This window comes from Pyrgilauda ruficollis, unplaced genomic scaffold (genome assembly GCF_017590135.1).
Source record: "Pyrgilauda ruficollis isolate IOZ18807 unplaced genomic scaffold, ASM1759013v1 scaffold16, whole genome shotgun sequence".
Taxonomy (NCBI): Eukaryota; Metazoa; Chordata; class Aves; order Passeriformes; family Passeridae; genus Pyrgilauda; species Pyrgilauda ruficollis.
Genome location: NW_024514764.1, coordinates 8,358,820 through 8,378,873, shown reverse-complemented (window position 1 = coordinate 8,378,873; position 20,054 = coordinate 8,358,820). Strand labels below are relative to the sequence as shown.

General features: G+C 39.2%; 1 protein-coding gene, 1 long non-coding RNA gene and 1 other non-coding gene across 5 annotated transcripts in view; 1 reads left to right on the top strand and 2 right to left on the bottom strand.

The window, feature by feature from the left end:
• Positions 1-20,054, top strand: part of LOC121350695 — a 43,963-nt gene that overhangs the window by 12,723 nt on the left and 11,186 nt on the right. Inside the window, exons 4-6 of the long non-coding RNA XR_005954689.1 lie at positions 2,801-2,902; positions 3,392-3,508; positions 3,701-6,767. This is a non-coding gene — a long non-coding RNA (uncharacterized LOC121350695). The remainder of the gene's footprint in view (positions 1-2,800; positions 2,903-3,391; positions 3,509-3,700; positions 6,768-20,054) is intronic.
• TRNAT-CGU lies at positions 4,035-4,106 on the bottom strand. The gene has a single exon. It is a non-coding gene; the product is annotated as a tRNA-Thr (tRNA).
• Positions 8,406-20,054, bottom strand: part of MRTFB (myocardin related transcription factor B) — a 66,690-nt gene continuing 55,041 nt past the window's right edge. For 2 of the 3 annotated variants that reach the window (XM_041462223.1, XM_041462224.1), the window contains 5 exons: positions 19,820-19,975; positions 17,321-17,479; positions 16,901-17,038; positions 15,474-15,534; positions 8,406-13,819 (listed from right to left, as the gene is read on the bottom strand). In XM_041462223.1, coding sequence (XP_041318157.1) covers positions 13,281-13,819; positions 15,474-15,534; positions 16,901-17,038; positions 17,321-17,479; positions 19,820-19,975 — 1,053 coding nt within the window. In that variant the 3' untranslated portion in view covers positions 8,406-13,280. The remainder of the gene's footprint in view (positions 13,820-15,473; positions 15,535-16,900; positions 17,039-17,320; positions 17,480-19,819; positions 19,976-20,054) is intronic. The other variant, XM_041462225.1, reaches the window with a different exon arrangement.

The following is a 20,054-nucleotide window of genomic DNA, read 5'->3' as shown; positions in this document are numbered from 1 at the left end:
TATATGGGAAGAATGCTAATCAGTAACCTCCTTTCCTCATTTTCTAATAATGTTTATTAGATGTCTATCTTCTGTATTTATTTTCTCCACATCCTCATATCAGACCTATGCACACAGCAAATAAAAGGAATATGCATATGAGTGAAAAACGGGCCAAATGATAACCCTCCCACATATCACAGAACACTGAGTGTTTGTGTGTTATTTTAAACAGGCTTTTGCCGTTTGCATCTTTCATGCTACACTGATGTGAATAATTCATGTCCCCACTGTAGATGTGTGCAATATTGTTACTCGCATGAATCGGAATTTGTAGGTTGGCTTTTGTTTAAGGGCTTTAACACCGAGTACTGCTGAGCACTGTTAGTCCCCGTGGATTTAATGGTATCTTAGGCTCTTAATTAATTCAGTTCAGCAATTCACAGGATCAGGCCCTGACCGACAAACGCAGACCCACACACTGTCAGGAGCCACATTATTCCTCATGTGTCTCCTAAATCTCTGTTTGCTTTGTGCTAGTGTCTAACACCCATTATGTCTTGACTCATATCTTCTTTAAAAACATATTTGATATGTTTCATAGGAAGCAGAATTGAATGTTTGCAAAGCAGAAACAAAAAAAAGAAGATGTTATTATAATCTTAATTATATAAAGATGTCAGTGCATTTGTAATAAAGCATTATTTATCCAGGAATAGCAAAGGTTGCTATAAAAACCACAAAGCCAGCTTTTGGGAGAAGATAATAGATTTCAATGTGTGCAACTCTTGCAGGTTAATTGGATTTCCTTAATGAAATTCCCCTCAGCCACATGAAATCCTTGAGTTTGTTCTTTGAATTTCATTATGACTTGCAGTCTTCTCTGCCCCCAAATCAAATGCAATAAAAACAGTAGAGTTGGCTTCACTTCAGTGTTTTATGAACACTCACATTTAATCAAAACTTGGTTACAGACACCTTGTCTGTCTGCAGCTTTGAAGGGGAATTAGCTGAGTTCACCTGACACTCCTGGGTGTGCTTTTACTCCTAAGTGTGTTTTAACTGTTATTGCAGTGCTCAGTAAACAATTGTGTCAAAATACAGACACAGGTTTCACCGACATGCACCCACAGTGTTTCGTTAGTAATAATGCCTGGTTAGAAGTAGATTTACTTTAAGTAATCTCCTGGAATTCAAAACAGCTCTAGTTAATTGCAAAAAGGCCTTTTTAATCTGGCTGGCTTACTTATGGCACACTGCTCCACTCTGCCTGTCACTCTCATTTCCTGAGTGAAAAACTGAATGGCAGCTTCCAGCTCAGGATCTTTTAATGATTAAAAGAAATGGATGTGCTGTCCTCTGTTGGTCATACTGGTTGTCACAACTAAAATTGAATTTAAAAGGCAGCAAGAGGCAGTTATAGCGACAAAAAAGAAAAAAAAAAAAATAAATAAAATTAAATTTGCTTCACCTTCTGCATTCACCAATAACACTGCACAGTGCAAGGGATTTTTTTTTTTTTTTTAATTATGTAATGATAGAAACTGGGTTATGGAGAGGACTTATTTCACATGACTGTAGTACAAATTCTGCCCTGGCATTCCCCAGCCCCGGCTGTTGGTTCACCCTCTGTGCCCGGGTGCCACAGTGAGCTGCCAGTGCCCTTGGGAGCCGGGGCTGCGGGGCTGCGGGGCTGCCAAGCGTGTGGGCACAGAGGAAGTTTGGGGTTTAAATTTCACATCCCCCGGTCTGGTCTGGGGACAGGGCCGAGTGTGCCCGTCAGTGCTCAGCGTGGTGAGCCGTGTGCTGTGGTGCCATGGCAGCCCCTCTGGGCACGGTGGCGATGGCAGCCCGGCCTTTGCTGGGCCATCGTGTGTGATGCACATTCCCGCCCGGCTCTGGGGCTCCCTGGGAGCCCTGCTGTGCGGAAATGCCCGCTCTGAGCGCTGCTGCTGAGCCTCGCTGGCTGCTCGCTTCAGCAGTGATATGCAGCATCTGGAGAGGATTGGGGGGATTGTAGCAAAGGTGATTAAAGGTGTAGAAAACCTGGCCTAAAAGGAGAGATTTTTAAATTTGGGTATTGTGTTGTCTAAAAAGAAGAAAGTTGAAGGTAAATAGAGCAACACTGAAAAAAGGTTTAACATAATCCATTGCGGCAGTAGCCCCGTGTGATATGTTAATTATTTCTACCTCTTAACTGCTGCTGGAGTAACTGTTTCCGGGCTGCACAAGTTTCTCCTAGGCTTTGAGTGCACAGATAGTTTTCTAATTACAAAATTAATTTCAAGTAGATAACCACAGGACATGTCTTGAAATGTTACTTAGCAACATTGTTCATCATGCTAAAAGTTCAGCAATGTTACTCAACAAAATATAAGTTCTGTCTGCAAACTGTGGAAAAACAGGCTTTGTGTTATCTGATTTCTGTGTCATCTAACACAGGCTCACAGGCCTCAAACCATTGTTAAGAGGGTGAGACACAGCCACAGCCCTTATGCATACCTGGCTTTGTCCTAGAAATATATTATTTCTAAAAAACAAGCATGAATTTATGAAAGCATTACTCATCAGTGGCAAGGTGGCTCATCTTCACCCTCCCTGAGACTGTAGTAAACAAAAAGCAGTATTTATCAGATATGTGCTTTGTCCTTGAATTTGATTTTTTGCATTTAGTTTTTACAACCCTCCTATGAAAGTAGTTTCAGGGACATGGATGTACCTCACTGTCCTTTGTATCGCTAAGTAAAAATATCTAAGAATATTTACAAAAAAGTGTAAATAGTTAAGGACATTTATTTCTGTTCATACAACAAATATACAGTTTATATTCCCGACAACAATGGTGCAGAATATGAGAAGAAGATTTGTCAGGCAGAGAACAAAATTGATCGTGTGGACATAGCGGTCAGTAAAATTTCAAATGGTAAGTAAATGTCAAACATGAATCAATAAAGATTTCCTTCAATGAGTAATTCTCTTCCTATTTACACTGTTAGTATGTGTTTCAGTGCTGTCAACCCTTAACTGTGTGGGCGGGTTTGGTGCCTGGTCCTGTCAGGTCACTGAGTTGGACCTCCTGGCCACTTACGGTGCTGCTGGATCAGCAAAGCACCAGTGTTTGTTTTACCTGGAGAAGGGGAGCACTGCTGGGCCCCTGTGAGTGTAACCACTGCACCCTTTCCTTACCCATTTTCAGTGTCACAGGGAGGTTTTTTTTTATTAGAAAATAGAAAATGTAAAGTACACACTAATCAGATTGCAAATAATTCTTCTAAGTGGTTGGTGATACAATGAAGAAACCTTATGGTTTACTAATCAGAAGAAAGAACCAAATTAATAAATACTTACATGGTGGCAGGGTGGGGGTGAACCAATGAAAGGGACCTGGAGGATTACAGGATGATTTTGATAGCTGCAGCCTCTGGAGAGAGCTCTCTTCAAACAAGAATTTGAAGGAGCTGGAGGATCTCTTCAAACAAGACCCTGCAGAGGCTCCACTTGTTCCTCCCAGGAATGACTGCATGATAAGGTAGGCACCAGCACTTGCCTCAATAGTGCTGTGTAGAAAAGGCGTTTGGCATGACTTCCACTGGGCCTCAGCAGTCACCTTGGCCTTTCACATTTCAAACCATGTTTTGTTTCTTCAGGCTGACCTGAGGATCTCTTGAAAGCAGGATTAGGCTGCAAGAATAAATTAAGAAAAACTGTTCTATTCCTGCAGATTTCAGAAGGGCCGTCCTGCAGCCGCTGAAGCATGGACAGGAATGACCGAGGTGGAGGCAGGGCTGGCACGACATTCACCAAAACCCTTTGCTGGAGCGGGAGGAGCCGCTGCCGCCGCTGCGAGACCCGTGGCTGGGTACCTGCGCCCGGGGGAGCGGGGACCCGCCCGGGGGCGTGGCTCTACTGTTGCTGGGCTGCGCTCCGGCGGCCGGAGCTCTGCGGAGCCGCCATGCCCGCACGCTCCGTGCAGGGTCCCGGCTGCGGCCGCCGGGCCGGGGCTCCGCCTTCCCCTAAAAAGGAGGAGGAGAGCTCCCGCCAGCGCGGACACGCCAAGGCACGGACGGGGTTCGAACCCGTGATCTTCGGTTTACGAGACCGACGCCTTACCACTTGGCCACCGCGCCTGCGTTAAGGGAGCTTCCTGACGCCCTTCTATCGCTGGCGCCACTCCCGCCCGCCCGCCCACGGCCCGCCCTCGCGCGCGCCTGGGTTGCCACCTGCCGGGGGCGCGCGGCCCTCAGGCGCTGAGGGCGCGGCGGCGTCTGACGGGCCGGAACGGGAGGGAGGGAGGGACGGACCGGGACTGCCGCCGCTCCCGGTCTGTTCTGGCTCTCGCTCTCCCTGAGCGTCCCCTGAGCTGCCAGGAGCGTCCCCTCCGGCTATGGAGGCGTTCCGAGGGCAGCGCCCTCTGCAGCGTCCGCCCCGGGGCTGTGAGGGTGCGGTACCCGGAGACGGCACTCGAGAGGCTGCTTCACAGCGGGCCAGCACGGCTTAGAGAGGGAGAAAAAAGCGGGATTAAAATTTTCCTCCTCCAAGAAGAGAAGCAGGAATGCAAAACGTTTGGATAACTAAATGGTAAATACTAAATTAAACACAGTTGCTGCCTGGTAGCTGTTCCCTCAAAAAACTCAGTGTTGTGAATTGCAGAAAAGATACTAGATACATTCTAGACGGGATCTCCTAGATTTTTACAAATGTGATGTGAAAACAAAGGTTTTAGTTTTCATTGAATGCATTGTGGAGGTCTGTTTAAATTCTCCATGAAACTGTTGCTTGATATCCAAGTTTTATATTCCTTTTGGTGTGGTTTTGGTTTCCTTGTGGAAGAAGCATGTGAACATATTACAGAGGTGCCATTGTTGAGATCAGAGTACTGATTCGGTAGTGCTGCAATGCAGGTGTGTTACAAGGTTGATACAGAACCAAAATAACTTGGCTTGGAAGAGACCTTCAAAGGTCGTCTAGTTGAACCACCCTGCCGTGAGGAGGGAAATACTTATGTATCCTTTTGGAATGTTCTTTGAACTCTCATCTTGGAAAGTCATGCTTGATGCCTTGAATGTATGAAAATATTTTAGTTCTTTAAAACTTATAATTTGTTTGTTTGTCTGTGATTACTCTATGCCTGCCTGTATTTAAACAGAGTGATTTTAATTAGCTTGGCCTGCAGTGAAAAGTGTTTAATTTAAATTACCTTACTGGATAAGTCAGCCCTTGTTAAGTGTGTTTGCTTCTGCCTTGGATAAGCTGCCCTGAAAGTGACCTGGTTTCTAGTCCCTATGGGCATGACTGATGGCCTGGCAATCTGAATGCTTGCTGGCATTTATCTGCTAGTCTTGTTCATCACATGCTCTCATCTGGACTATGGAAAGCTGGGAAATGAGAATAGCACTGTTGTATTCTGCTTTTGTCTTGTCAGTGTAATCACTGCAGCATTTCAAAGTGTGATGGTGTGTACGAGTGGAAGCTGCCTCCCTCAACTCTCACACCTGAAATGTTTATGAACAGGGTGACCTCAGAGAGCCACTTATCTCCCCTGGCTGAAGGAGTTCCTCTTAGTATTACCAAGCTGGCAGCAGAAAGGAGTTCAGTTTTAATCGTTCATGTTTGACTGATGATATGCCATTTCTGGCCTACTTGCTTATTACAAAATATGCTCTTTTATGTGCCATACTTGCCAGTTGTAACTTGTCATCACAGTTCCTGTGCAGCTCACATCTGTGTTTATTAATGGTTTTGGATCCTTGTGAGCTGAGAGGTAATTTTGTGGTGAGTGCAAGGGCTGTTTGAATTGTTGGTGGAATTCATGTGGGTTTTATGTCTTCAAATACAGTACATTGTAATAAATGTATTTGCTTGGCATTGGGAATAGTATTTAATGGTAAATCAACTTCTATTGATCAGGTTCTTCCTTAACTGTATGGGGAGACAGAAACTTCAATTTGAATTCATAAAGATCTTCTAACCAGATTAAGAGGAAATGCTTGATAAGGTTTAAAAAATTTGTCTACTGTGAGCCTAACTTCCTTAGTGTGTCTGGAGAAACTGTTTCTGTCTAAACGAAGTGTTGTTTAACGGTGAGCTGATTTATCGCAATAGTTTTTATAATTATAAAGTTAACGTGATTTTAAAAAACTGTAATTGCCTTTAGGTGTCTGGATACTTTTGTTTGGAAGTGTCTTTTACGCTGGCCCTTACCCTTGTGTTAAAGCTGGGTGTTGAAGCCCTTCCTCCATGCTGAATCCTCCTTGTGCGTTACGGGCTGTTCTCTTCTGACACAAGCTTCTTTTGAACACAACGTGGCTTTGCAAAAAGGACGTCTTAGAGGACTCCAGTGCTGAAAAGACACTGTCAGTGATTTTGTTGGATGGAGAAATAATCACCAGTTGGTTTTTTTTCTTTCTTTCTTTCCTTAGCCTCACACATATGAGATGGAGGAGTTGTTTTAGGAGAGGCTTTGGTGTCTGTTTCCATGTGCAAAACAAGGCCTTTCAACACATTCCCTGACTCTTCTGAGATACATACAGGGGAACAATTCGATTTATGTAGATTTGGTGCAATTGAGTTTTATAAAGACTTGCTATGGGATGCTGAGGAGCTGGAATGCTCCTCAGTTGCAGCTACTTGAGCTTTGGCTTTATCTTAGCTGTATGTAAGATTGTTTCTGTTCACTATTTTAGTTTCTAATCCACAGCACTTGTGGGTTGAAAGGTTCAAGAATGATGCAGTAGATGGCAGAATGGCCCTGCAGTCCTTTTTCTGCACAGAAGACTGGAGACTCACAGGTAATTTTTTTGCATGAAGGGAAGTATTTATCTTAGAGTTTCTCATTTCATTTATGGGTAAACACTTGAAGAAAAAAAAACCCAAGCCCTGGCTGTTGGCTCTCAGAAGCTCTAATTTGTTACTTTGATTTTGCGTTAGGAATGTCTTGGTAAAGTTGCAGACTATACTTTGAGGTGTGGGGAAATGCATGTGACTTCTTTGCCATCAAGGAAACATCTGCTACTTGAGACACTACAAATACTCTTTAAGAAATATGTCCCTCTAGCAACAGCTGTACAATAAGCAACAAGCCAATAGGCAGGAGCAAATGGCATTGAAGAGTAAAGACAAATGTGCTGATGGCCATCTGTAGAGCATGTTTGAATAAATTGAGTTTTTTATTGAAAATCAAGGTTTAGTCTGTGGAAAAAGTTCACTCAATCTCAAGTTTTATCAAGCCTTGTTTTGTGTTTACATCAAATAGTAATATGAATACAGCTTGTGAAAGAAGGTTATGTGTTTATATTTTGTCACTGTAAAACAATCCAACCCCAGACTGTCAGCTGGCACCAAAACAAGTGCTTTATCTCTGTTATACTCCAGCTGTAATTTCTTTAATGCACAAATACATGGTCAAAAAGTGCTGCACTTGTTTTGCAGTATTTGTGTTTGGTGTATGATATCAAAAGTAAGTTTGTGGCACATACAGCCTGCAAACTTTTACAATGGTTAAAGTTCACAGAGAAAAGGTATTATATGAAATTTACAGTGTTTATTAGTAATTTTTAATTTTTTTCAGTTTTAATCAATTACTACTTACTACTTTATGGAGTTTTTAATATTTGGCCAAATATCAAAACTTCTGATGTCATCAGTGTAGAACAGACTTTAATGAGGAAAGGGTGGGTGATTAGTACAGGACTGCCTTCACAAAGGGAAGTGTAACACTAAATATTTAAATGAAAAAGCTTCATCTTTAAAAGAAGCTTGTGCAAACAGCTCGTAGCTCATACTCCTGAAAAAATTCATTCAGGTGTTCCAGAAGCTGAGCAGAATGCAAATCAAAAATACAAAATCTCACAACCCAACACAACTTGAAAACCTTGGAAGAATTTGGGAAAGTCATGTATTAAAGTGCATTACAAGAGGTTTGCAGTGAGAAGACAAGGGGGAAGGGATTCAAACTGAAAGACAGTAAGTTTGGATTGGGTATTAGAAGTTCTTTACTGTGAGGGTGCTGAGATACTGGATTGAGTCACTCAGAGAAGCTGTGGCTGCCCCATCCCTGGCAGTGTCCAAGGCCAGGTTCTATGGGGTTTGGAGCAAGCTGGGATAGTGGAAGGTGTCCCTGCCCAGGGCAGGGAACAAGATGAACTTTAAGGTCCATTGCAACCCAGGCCATTCTATGAGTAAATGATGCTCTATAAAAAAATTGCTAAAAATAATGGAAATCCACACCTAAACTTCAAGGGTACAGGAAGTCTCTGTTCTTACAGATTTTGGATCTGATTTTAAAGGCAAACCATAATTCTTTGGGGGTGCAGATTCATTCTTACTCCTTTCTGTGAGAAAGGTACTTAGAACATAGGCCAAATGTATCAGACTCATAAAAGTCAGAATGATATTTTCATTTTAAGTAGTAACCATGGACAAATGAACACAGTTTTCCTTTTTTATTTGAGACACTTAGCAAAAATGCTGAAATATCAAACATTTCCTCAGTAGCTACAATATTGCCACTATGTACAAAATATTTGATAAATGTAGTACACATATAAAAATACAGTATGCATTACATATATACAGTACAATGTGCAAAACATATGGCATTCAAACATATGGAATTGATTTTAGGGGTGCAAACAGCAAATACAAAGGCATCATGGTTCTAGAAAGGCAATACATAAACTGACGCCCTGATTGCCATAATTTGCATTTAGTAAAGTAGTGCTTAAATGAAGAGGGCCCCAGAGACAGGTGTTTATCTTCTTCTTTTCACAAAATGAGATGCTAAGACATAATTATGAATATGAAAATAAGAAGAAAAACACCTACTACTAGGGTTAGCGTTATTTCTACTGCAAGCAGTACTGTGAAGAAAATCCTATCTGGAAAAAAAGCCTGTGCTATTAGTTACTACAAATTTCTCAAACAACAAAAACAAATCTGTACTGTTAAACATCAAAAACAGCTTTGAAAATATCTACATCCTTAATTTTAAAAAAGTATGGATAACACTTTTGGGGACTTAATTTCCTATGTTTTAAAATACAAAGTGCCTCCTTTGGCAATATAAATGGCAATGCTTTGGTTCCTATTTAAATTTTTATATTATTATAATTTATTTTAGGCTGTCTTTTGAATATCTGAGCTGTATAATTTTATAAAAATAGTGTGATTATATAGTTATTAACCATTCCCTGCTTTTTTTGAGAATTTGCTCTCATAGCTAGAATGGCTTTTTTTTGGCTAGATTTCTACAAATACATTTATGCACTTTTAACTTAAAAACAATTTATATTCAGTATTGGACACTACAGAATGATGTAGGTGTCTCTTTTTTGCACTTTATTCCTAGCAAACTGGTATAAAAGGAATATTTGAGATTATTTCAGGTTTTATGGATGCTCTTCATTGGCCATGTATATACTACATGTAACTCAATTTCACGGATCTCACATGAAATACCTTCTGGGGTATGGTCTAGAAGTCACTGAAAGGTGCTTTCATAGACCACAATACCAAGAGTTTCAACAGAACATTTACTAGAGATAAGTGGAAGATTTTTTTTTTCCAGTTTTAATAGAGTTTGCTTTAATAATACACTTAAGATGCCATCCAAATAATAATTGTTTACATCGGTGAACTTTCCTGTGTTTTGGTTACATAATGCCCTTCCAGTTCAATGTATCCTGTAACTGCAGTTTCTCTGCCTTGAAAATAGTTCAGCAGCTTGTGCTTGTGTTCTGATTACAGTGCCTACACTTTTGAGGCACCTGAATGTTTGAGATTATCTAACAGAAAAGTTTAATGCTGACACTTCTGTTTGGATCACCATCTTCTCTGAACATGACTCTTGTTGGTGAATTTAGAAATACCTGGGAAATAAATGTCAGTATTAAGTAGTGATCATTTCTAAAAGCTGTGGCCTCAGCTTTTTGAAGTTCTGATTCTGCAGGTCTGCAAGCCCACATTGCTGGATTACATTTTAAATTTCTGTAGAGAACAACTGCCATAATTTAATTTTATTGTCAGAGAGAGTATGACAATGCTTTTTTAACTATTTTCAATGTTAAACAAAATTTTGCCTGTGAACTTCCTTGCTGTAACTGATGCTGAAGGGCACTAGAAGTGCACAGTAAATTCTGTTTCTCTACTGAACGCAGGATGTGACTCCTCTTGAGCAACAGGAGCCTAGTAAAACATTGTCTGAGCTCTCTCTGTCTAGATGTGTAAACAACCAACTTCTGATTTTCATACTGATTAAAAGGTATTCTTAATTATTTTGAAGGACCCACTAACACCACATTTGATAGGATGCATTCTGTTAGTATACTGCAGCCATTAAATGGCAAATTTAGTGCCAGTGCATTCCTTTGCAACTGTTCTCTTAATGAGAAAGATTCAGTTCTGTGCAGTCAAACTGCACAGTCGTGATTAAATTTCTAAGATGTATCTGTGCTACAAAAATTTTCATGTAAAACATGCACACACAAAAGTCTAAGCAAAACCTATTTCTGCCATAAACAGGCATACACAACTATGGCAAACATATCACATTTCAGAACAAAGTCTAAAGCAAACCATTTTATATAAGGTTTAATACATAATTCTGAAATGTACAGGAAAGTAATCACACATTCCCTACACTAGAATATTTGTACTTCAGAAACTAAAATGATCCCTTAATTTATTTTTTTTTCAAATAGACGTTCAGAGCAGAAAGCTATACCGTACTGAAAACAAGACATCTCTACTGTTTGGGTTTATTTTTGCACAAAGATTCCTATGGATTAATTAACATTCTACACTGCCAATAAGGGTAATTTTGTAGCAAGATGACTTTGCCAGTTTCAAGCTCTATTTACATGCACATCAAAAATGACAGTACAGTTGCTCTAGGTTAATTTGTCCTCTAAAAATTAATTTACTTGCCTCTCATTTAATCAGGAGGCAGGGTCAAAAAAGGGATAACTAACCACACATGTATTGTATGATGTCTGGTGTATCACACATAATAAACTGACAGTACTGCAGAACACTAAATTTCATTCAGAGCTGTTCCTATCAGTCCTTGATTCTTATTCTCGTAACAGCCGAGGGCACTTCGTATCTCAAAGTATCAGCTCCCAAGATAGGATGATGAACAGGAATGCAAAAAGTTGAATGTTAAGTGCTCACTGTTATTGAAAAGTCCTATACCATCAAAGCTTAAGGCAGACAGTCCACATGTAATATTGTACTCAAGTATTGTAGGCACAGCAAGAAGGAATAAGGAATTATGTCTTTCAACTGCGTGTAGTGAAAATCTCCAAAGATTGTTTTCTTGTACTTAGTTTCATATTACAGTAATTCTTGGCCAGTAAAACCAGTGAAGATACATAATGATTTAAAGTGCTGTAATTGATATGATGCAAACATATGGTATCAGTTCAAACTCTGAATCACTGATGTAATCCATTATTTTATTTGAAGCCAATGGAATTCTGTCATATCAGTAAACCAGACTGCATTATAGCTGGAGATGCAAATTTTCAGTTAATTCCATAACATTTTCTGACAAAAGTATTTGTTTGATGTTAACATGATTGTGTTGTGTTTTTCTTTTCGAAAAATGTGGTGAAGGTTGCTAAGTGAATTAACAGCTACTTACTGTTTTCAGTATTTCTTTGATACGTATCATTATTCTAAGAAGTAGGCAAAAGCTTTGGGGCATTTTTTCATTCAATCCTACAAAACTTTATTTTTGAAACTTGCTGGTGAGGAAAGAACCATGCAATGAAATCAGTTTTCAGACTAGAAAACATACAATATTTCCCCATTTCAGGAAACGGGAAGTGTTTCCTTTTATCTTAATTTAGGAATTCCCTAATAGGAAATTCCAATTTTGTGTTTGATTATTAGCCTCCATCAATCTATGGCAACATTTAACAGCTATTACCTGAGAGACAACCATAGAATGTCAAAGTATATTCGTTCTACTTGAATTTTTTGTTTTTCTAACTGCTTTCAAAATAGACTCTGAAAACAACAACTAAGGGCTTTAAAACAAACAAAAAAAAAATTCACTTGCTGTGCTGTGAGGTAAGACCTTAATTTTTGCTATTCTTTGTTTCAGATATGCATATGCCTTCTTATCACAAACAGTACATTCTGATCCTGGTGTTTAGGATTCACACTGAGCAGCTTCTCTGTTGGTTTCCCTGATGTTATGTAGTGGCAGACAAAGCTGTTCAACAGAGAGTGTTCATTATGAAATTATGGTTGTCCTGTCAGCACTGTCCCCTGCAGCTTGATCTCGTCCTACAAACATCTTTTATTGAGGGCATTGGGATTATTCTTGCATAGATGCTTGCAGGACTGTAGTATACAACACTATTAATTGAACTTTTCTACTTCCTCAAACTTTTCTAGTATGCTGAGATACTGGATTCAATGATCTAACAAATATCCTCAAACACAAAGCAAAATAGGATATTTACTTCCATTATAATAATCTCTTGTTTGAAGACCACTGTGTTCCCCTCTGTTCACAAAAATAAGCTATATAAAGTTAAAAGAGTATACAAATAACTGTCTGATATACACATTAAAACCTAGCTATTAAATCCAGAGCATTGCTATAGAAAATTCAGTGTTCTCAATATTACCTGGCATTAGCTACAGTGGATTTCTTGCAGTTACACTTAATATCCCTTTGGATGCAGTTAAATTCCTCCCTCATGATTAAAGAATGGGGGAAGTGTTTTAAAATCCACAAAAGCAAAATATAAAAACAATTTGAACAAATTAAGAGACTAGATATATGAAATTTCACTGAACCAGCCAGTGCTTCTACTTGCCTTTGCCCTCACAATTAGTTCTGAACCTGGCTCAGGCTTTCCACAGGAACAATGAAGTGCAGTGATATCTCCCCTCCCCCAGACATTTGCTCACTGGGTCAATACAGAGAACTGACATCTCACTCTAAGTTTAGTCATGTTGTTTTGCTCATTTAAGCATTACAAAGTCAGAGACGTAACTTCTTTCTTAAATATTTGTGATGCATTTACCTTGGGGTACTTTTAATCACGAAGTACAATCATCCTTTCTTGACTTGTGAAATACAGCTTTCAGAGGGCCCTGATCTGCATTACTGATAGGTGCATAAAGTGATTCACTGTTGTAAACTTGGAAATCAATAAGGAATTAGCTTCAAGCATTTGTTCTTGCAAACATTACTGTCTTAGTTTATGTTAACTGCAATCAGAATGGTATAATTATGGACCTCTGCTGTAAAGAGACTTGCAGGTCGTGTTCTCATTGGCTATAGCTTAATCCCAGTGCAACTGTAGATCTTGTGGATCTAAAAAGTCAGTGGAAAACACACTCGGGGCAGCAGAACTGAGAGGGGTGAGTCCAGATGAGGAGCTGGGCATTGTAATGTCCAGCCATTCCATATTGTCCAAATTTGTATCGGGAAGGTCAAGAGACAGACAAGAATTATTAGTAGTAAACTGTGGGTCAGATGTTTCCATGGGTGAATGAGAGTGATCTAAAATGCTGGAGTGATTAAGCAGATCATTCTGGAGGTCTTCAATTAAAGAAAATGACTCTCTGTCCTCATTACTACTTGTCAGTTGAGGAATTTCATTACCTGATGGTAAAGTTCCATCCAAGAGGGCTTCAAGTTGGTTTTCCAAACTTATAGACAAGCTGGTTGTTGGTTCTAAGGACACAGGAGGAGGGGCCATCTGGATCTGCGGAGGTGGACGGGATATCACTGTGTTCACTGGCATTGTAGTGATGTTGGCTGTTACTGGTCTCATTTTAGATATGGGAGATGGTTCTTCTTTTATTGGAAGGGAAATCTCTGTAATAAAAAAACTGCACTGTTGAATTCAAACAGCTGATGACATAATGTCCTCATACTTAGAAACTCCAGCCCACTTTGGGATGCATCCACAGTGAATTAAGTGCACTAACAGTCACTTTGATGCTCCACTCATATTCACATACGTCAGACTCTGGCATGGCCTCCATGAACAACAGGGTATTTTTAAGAAGTCACAAAGTTCTGCTTTCAGTGATAGCTCGGCCAATTAGTATTGATGAAAAAAGGAACGTGTCTCTAGATGTTACCTTAACCTCCTTCACATTTATTGTTCTTATCGTTAACTGAAATAATTATGGAACCAACACATTTTCTTGTCTAGAGAAGAGTACCCAAACCAATTTCCAGTTTCATCCCTGTTTAGTACTGTCCACATTGGTTAATTAAGAGGCCATGAGATGAAATGATGTGATTAGGAAGCATTTATTCCCAATTCTAGAATCTAAAACTACACTTCTATCAAGAAGTCCCATATAAGACAGTGGCAGTAACAATAAGGGGAAATAACTTGTTTATTCTTAGATATGAATGAAGCCAAAGAACAAGACAGACAAATACGCAAATAAATCCTCTAGCACAAGTGATGTTCCTAGCAGAAAAAATATACCTGACAATATATTTTCTGCTGGTTTTCCAAGCAAAAACCCACATCCTTCTCACTCTTCTGAAGTACATTAGTAAATGAAACATTTTTCAGTGCAGAGCTTACTTACATTAAGTGCAACAGCCCTGAATGCTTTACTTTGTTTTTTTCATAAAGATGATCACTAATTTAGCTTGAGTTGTTGAGTACTCAAGTTACTTATCTCAGTCTACTCACATTTTCTGCAGGTGACCTTGCAATTTGCTTTGAAAAAGAAAAAAATACTCTGATGTTTAGAATACAGCTAGTCTTCCAGTTGCCTAGAACCAGTCCCTCTGCCCTGACATTTGCTCCTGTCAAGATCCTTATATGACAGCAGTTACAAACCATTCCATTAATTGAAACACTTGACACCACAACATTTCCCACCATTGTAATGGCCTCTTAGGCTACTAAGCATAATTATGGGTGAAAGCCTCCTTCCTGCTGAGCTACTCTGTTTATTACTTTAGTTATATCAATGCCTTTCTGATAGCTCCCTTATTTTAACTGACATAAAGTTGTTATTCATTCACGTCTCCATGTAGTTCATGCACACTTTTCCCAGTAATGTATCTTTGATGTTTATAGTTGATAACACATGGTTATATTTAATGAAATTTTACTATCAACATGCTTTAACTCTTACTTTATTCTATTCTTTCTATAATTTCAATAAACATGTTATGGACTTGCTCAAATTTCCAATTTTGATAAAGTATGTCTGTGCCAACCTAAGGTGTTATTTTAATCATTTGAATGCTGTAGAGATTATTGTAAAGGTCTGCCTGAGCTAATTTGCAAGCATGAAGTTCCACAGCAGGTTGACTGTATGTGTTTTGGCAACTGTTTTCTTTAATAAGGAACTAAGCAAACTTCCAGAAATTTAGCTTCATTCAGGCTAGATAGATTCTAACTCCTATTCCTAAAAGAATTCTCATTTGATTATAGCAGCGCGTTTTTATTACCAGGTTTTAAATCTTTACATCATACAGCTGTCAGTGAGCTTACCTCCACTCTTGATGAGAATATCAAAAAGATCATCCATCTGCTGACTGTGTGCACTGGAAATCTGTAGTGCAGGAGAACAGGGTTATTTCTCTTCCATATGGTATTTTTTCCTACGCTCATTGTTCCTAGTTTCTATCAACAGTATGTAAGTACTAACCTATAATAAAGACTGAAATCCTTAATATGAAATTGTCTATCTAGGAAACAGATACTTTGGAGAGATATTTGCAGTCTCTGTAGTTGGTTTTAGTACATAGGGAAATAGAAAAAGCATGACAAAGACTTCATGAAGGCAGCCTAAGAGAGTGGTGCAGGAAGCTACATATTTGGAGAGTTACTAACCCCATTTTGTACCAGCATAATAATAACTGCAGCACTTCGGGGTTGCAAACCCTGCTCTACTGTCTCTCAAAAATAGCCTGTGAATGTCCATCACGTAAGATGCATTTTATTAGGTATCTCTGGGTTTTTTCCCCAATTTGTAGATTTATGTTCTTTTATATTTTAAAGGGGGGAATAAGCTTTCAGGAACTGCTCATCTTTGTTCTAAACAGCCATCCCCTAAATAACTGAACCTTAAGCAAAAGGTAAGAAAACCCCCTACAAACCCACTCATTCAAAAAGTCTAGAAAAAGTGGAGACTTTCATGAAGGTCTGGAGAAGTGTTTTAAACCATTGCTTATGCTCCAGGGATGGGAAATGATTTGTCATCAGGAGATCTAGCAGAGAACCCCTGGCTGACTGGTAGTGATAGAGTGACCTAAGACAACCTGTGTGCCCTCACTGTGGGGATGTCCTGCACATGCCAAGGACACAGGAAAGGGCATTAGACACCCATAGCTGTGCCTGTGATCTGCCACCACAAAAACCCAACCAACACAAGGAGCTACAGGGTTTTATCTTCTGGGATAGTTCTGAAACGCACAAAATTAGGAATAACCATTATTACTCATACTGGCAAAGCACTACATAGGATTATTCACCAAGATCACTCAATGCAGACTCTTTTTAAGCAAGCACCTATGCTCATGTTTGCCTGTGTGTGTAAACACATTCACACAGATTCTCCTCAAGTTTACTCACTTTGGAAAATACAAACATATTTCCTCTCTTAAGTGTGAGGTCTGGGTATCACACATTCTCAAAACAAGTCATCTGAAGGCTAGTTACTGTTAGTAGCAACAGCAGCATTATCCCAATTAGATGGATCACCAACTGGGAACTCTAAGACTTACTTACATATATGCTGCTTCAATAAAAGAATAATGAAACAGGAGTGCTGTAGTTAAACACAGTTATGAAACTAGTGACAGGGTATGTTAGAAAATCTTGACACCAAACCAAAAAAATCAAAACCTAAAACAAGCAATGGTTTTGGTAATTGTAGAGAAAAGCTTTGTTTATAACAGACTAAAGAAAACAAGTACCTCACGGTGTGATGGCTGAATACTGCGGGTCTGTTTTATGGCCTCTTCGTAACGAGGAGGATCTTTTGTCTTGGACACTGTGTTGTTGAAGAGAGGTTGCTGAACAATGTAAGGCTGGGCTTGAGATGGAGACCCAGGCTGTGTAAAATAACAAAATAATGACTAAATAATGTAATTTAGTGAATTCAGGATCAAGCTCTACAGATTATTGTATTTTGTCACATCAATCCATGTATTAGCGTAACCAGAGGGATAAAATAAGTTTCTTTCTCCCTCTCTAACACACATGCACATATCAGCATTATTAAAATCTACAAAACATTCTTCCTTGAGTGAAGTGCGTTATGTAAACAGTCACATGTTATATAAGAATAATAATATAAACCTGAACTTTATGGAAGACTGTTGGGATAGCCTTACCTTGTTGGGAGCAGCAGGTCCATTCTGCACAGAAGGGACCTGATTACCACCAGGGTGAATGTTAGAGTTTGATGTTTTATTAATAAAAGGTTGTGAAGGTGTTGAAACTGGTGCAGTCTGATAGGAAAATACTGCATTTGATGTGGCAGGTGGAAAAACCTGAAAAGGATTAACAGATCAGTCTCAGATTGTGGTTTTTTTATTTAAAAAAAAAAAAAGAAAAAGGTAACATTGGATATATTACATTAATGAAATATAAGAACTTTTTTTCTAAAATACTTGCTTGCTTAAATTTCCTATTAAGTGGATGTTATTTATACTGATTTTTCCTTTAAACTGAATAACTTCTAGATTCAGAACAGTTAGTTTCTGAGAGAAACTTTGTGCTCTGACATACTTTCATTCATCACTCATTACTAAAAACATTTTCCTGCAATTTTCAAGGAAGCACAAGGAAAGTGTATGGAACAGTTCAATAGCATATCCATGATGTCCCCATCTAGTGGACAGTCTAGACAAATGAGCTTATTCCTGACCTGATACAAACTGTACATATATCCACATTTGCCCTCTCCTGCCAGTTTTAAGACAGAATGGTTTGTCTGTGCCATATAATTCTAATTTTTTTTGGAAAGTAACTACAGGTATCTATGAGGATTGAGGGAGAGGCAAAAGCTAGAAGTGATGAACACAGGTTATCAACTATAAGTTTGGTTACAGGTATATGAAACTATTTCTTCAACTGGCAGTGCACATACTCATTGCAAATGATTCCCAGCAGTATCCTGTTTCTCATACTTTTGAGTCAAAAGGAGATGAAGAGAAGCTATGAATGCATGAGCACGTAAGGCTGTTTTAAATTCAGTATCACTCCCAAATACCTTTATGACAAAGGTGACAAATCTTAGGTCATGGATGGAGAGAGGTAGATCTAATGCTGAATGCATGAGGCATGTCCTGATCTGTTGTATCACATCAATATTTTCATTTTGATGTAAAAACCAGTGCAATAGCAGGCTGCAAACTCTGCTGGGAACTGTGGTCTTCATGACAACTGATCTGAATAGAGGGGAGAGCTGGAGGGTACAGATCTTGGTTATGTCCTACAGATATTTTAAGGAACTTGGAGGCAGCAATGGCAGCAAGATGCCAGTCTCTGGTACAAGTACATGCCTCAGGATGATTGGAAAATTTCTCTATAGGACCTGTTTCATTAACAAGGTAAGATTAGCCCCTCACCAAATCCCAGAGAATCTGCACTAAATCTGCTTTTTGGATGTATCTCAGTTTTGACTTCTGGAGGATAACCTCAATGTCCATGAAATTAAACAGACTGAACAAGCAGTCTGAAGAGTATTGATGCTCCTTTAGCTGTTGACCCCCTTTATTACCCAGCTCTCTAGAGAATGGCAAAGCACAATCATACATCTTCTAAGGTAAGTTCTTATCTGCAACAAGAGCCCAAGCAGAGGGCAGATAAGGTCACATTGCTCAGGTACAATCCCCAAATCACAGGAGAGCATGGGGTTAATGACGCACTTTTGTAAACTGAAATAAGAACTTCAAAGGCTGAGATATAACAGTTACATAATACACTGTAAAAATGACCCTCTTCATCTTGGAATTTGAGTTGTTTCTGAATTATGTGTCCCTAGGGGCAGGTTGAAAAACCTTGCTGTCCACTGATAAGGATGCAATAAAGGTCCAAAACTAATCTCCATGTTCCTAATAATAGAGGTTAGTCTAGAAGAGGCTTAGAGGAGGAGAAAACCTTTTCTTTTGTGATGACTGGTGCTGATGGGTTGGTATCAGTTCCCATATGAACATGACTGGAGTGGCAGTCACAACTGTACATCCACTGCTGAGGAACATGTGTTGGAATGGGACATTACAGAGCTGACTGTTTTTGGTAGACAGGAAGAGAAGGATCTCTGAATCATACCCTGCATTCCTTAGGAAGAGGTATGGTAGGGTTTTGACTCACTGGAATTACCATCCTCAGGATCTGAGTCCATAGCTTTCTTCATAAGGAGGGATGAAATCAACAAGGAAAGCCAGAAAACCAGAATTAACTTCTATAAAGGAATAAATCTTTGAAGTCATAAGTAAAAGCTTTTACTTAAGAACTGCCTATGAGAATCTCCCATTTAGATCCAGTGGCAAATAAAGAGAAACTGACTGGAATATACCTGGTACACACCGCTTGTGCCAAGCATGAGGAAGGATGTAGTAAGAGTCATGCCTTAAGTGTACCATTAAGATAAAACGTCTTTAGACAATGTATTTATCTGCAACTGAAAAATAAAGTCCTGCACAGACTAAAATTTTGGAAAAAGAAGGAGTTACAAGCCCATTGTATCACACAGAAAAATATGGTACCGATGTTAGGTGACTTGATCACTTGTATATAACACAGATGACACATAAAAGATTCTAAAAGCACTGCCTAGAACTAGATTATACAACTATTTATCTTAATGTTTATTGCTATCCACAAACCTTTCTGATTTGTTGGGTCTGATCAAGTGCGTGCTGCGTGATGGTATTTTGTTTTGATTGTGGAGCATGCATCTGAGGTGCTGTCTGCACCAGGCCAGAGGAAGAAATAGGAGCAGGTATTTGTGATGGGGTCTGTATTCCAGCTTGTGATTGAGCCTAAAGGATGAAGATAACATATTTGAATTATTTGTATCTCACAGTAAGTTACATAATGTAAAAATCTATTGCACACCTT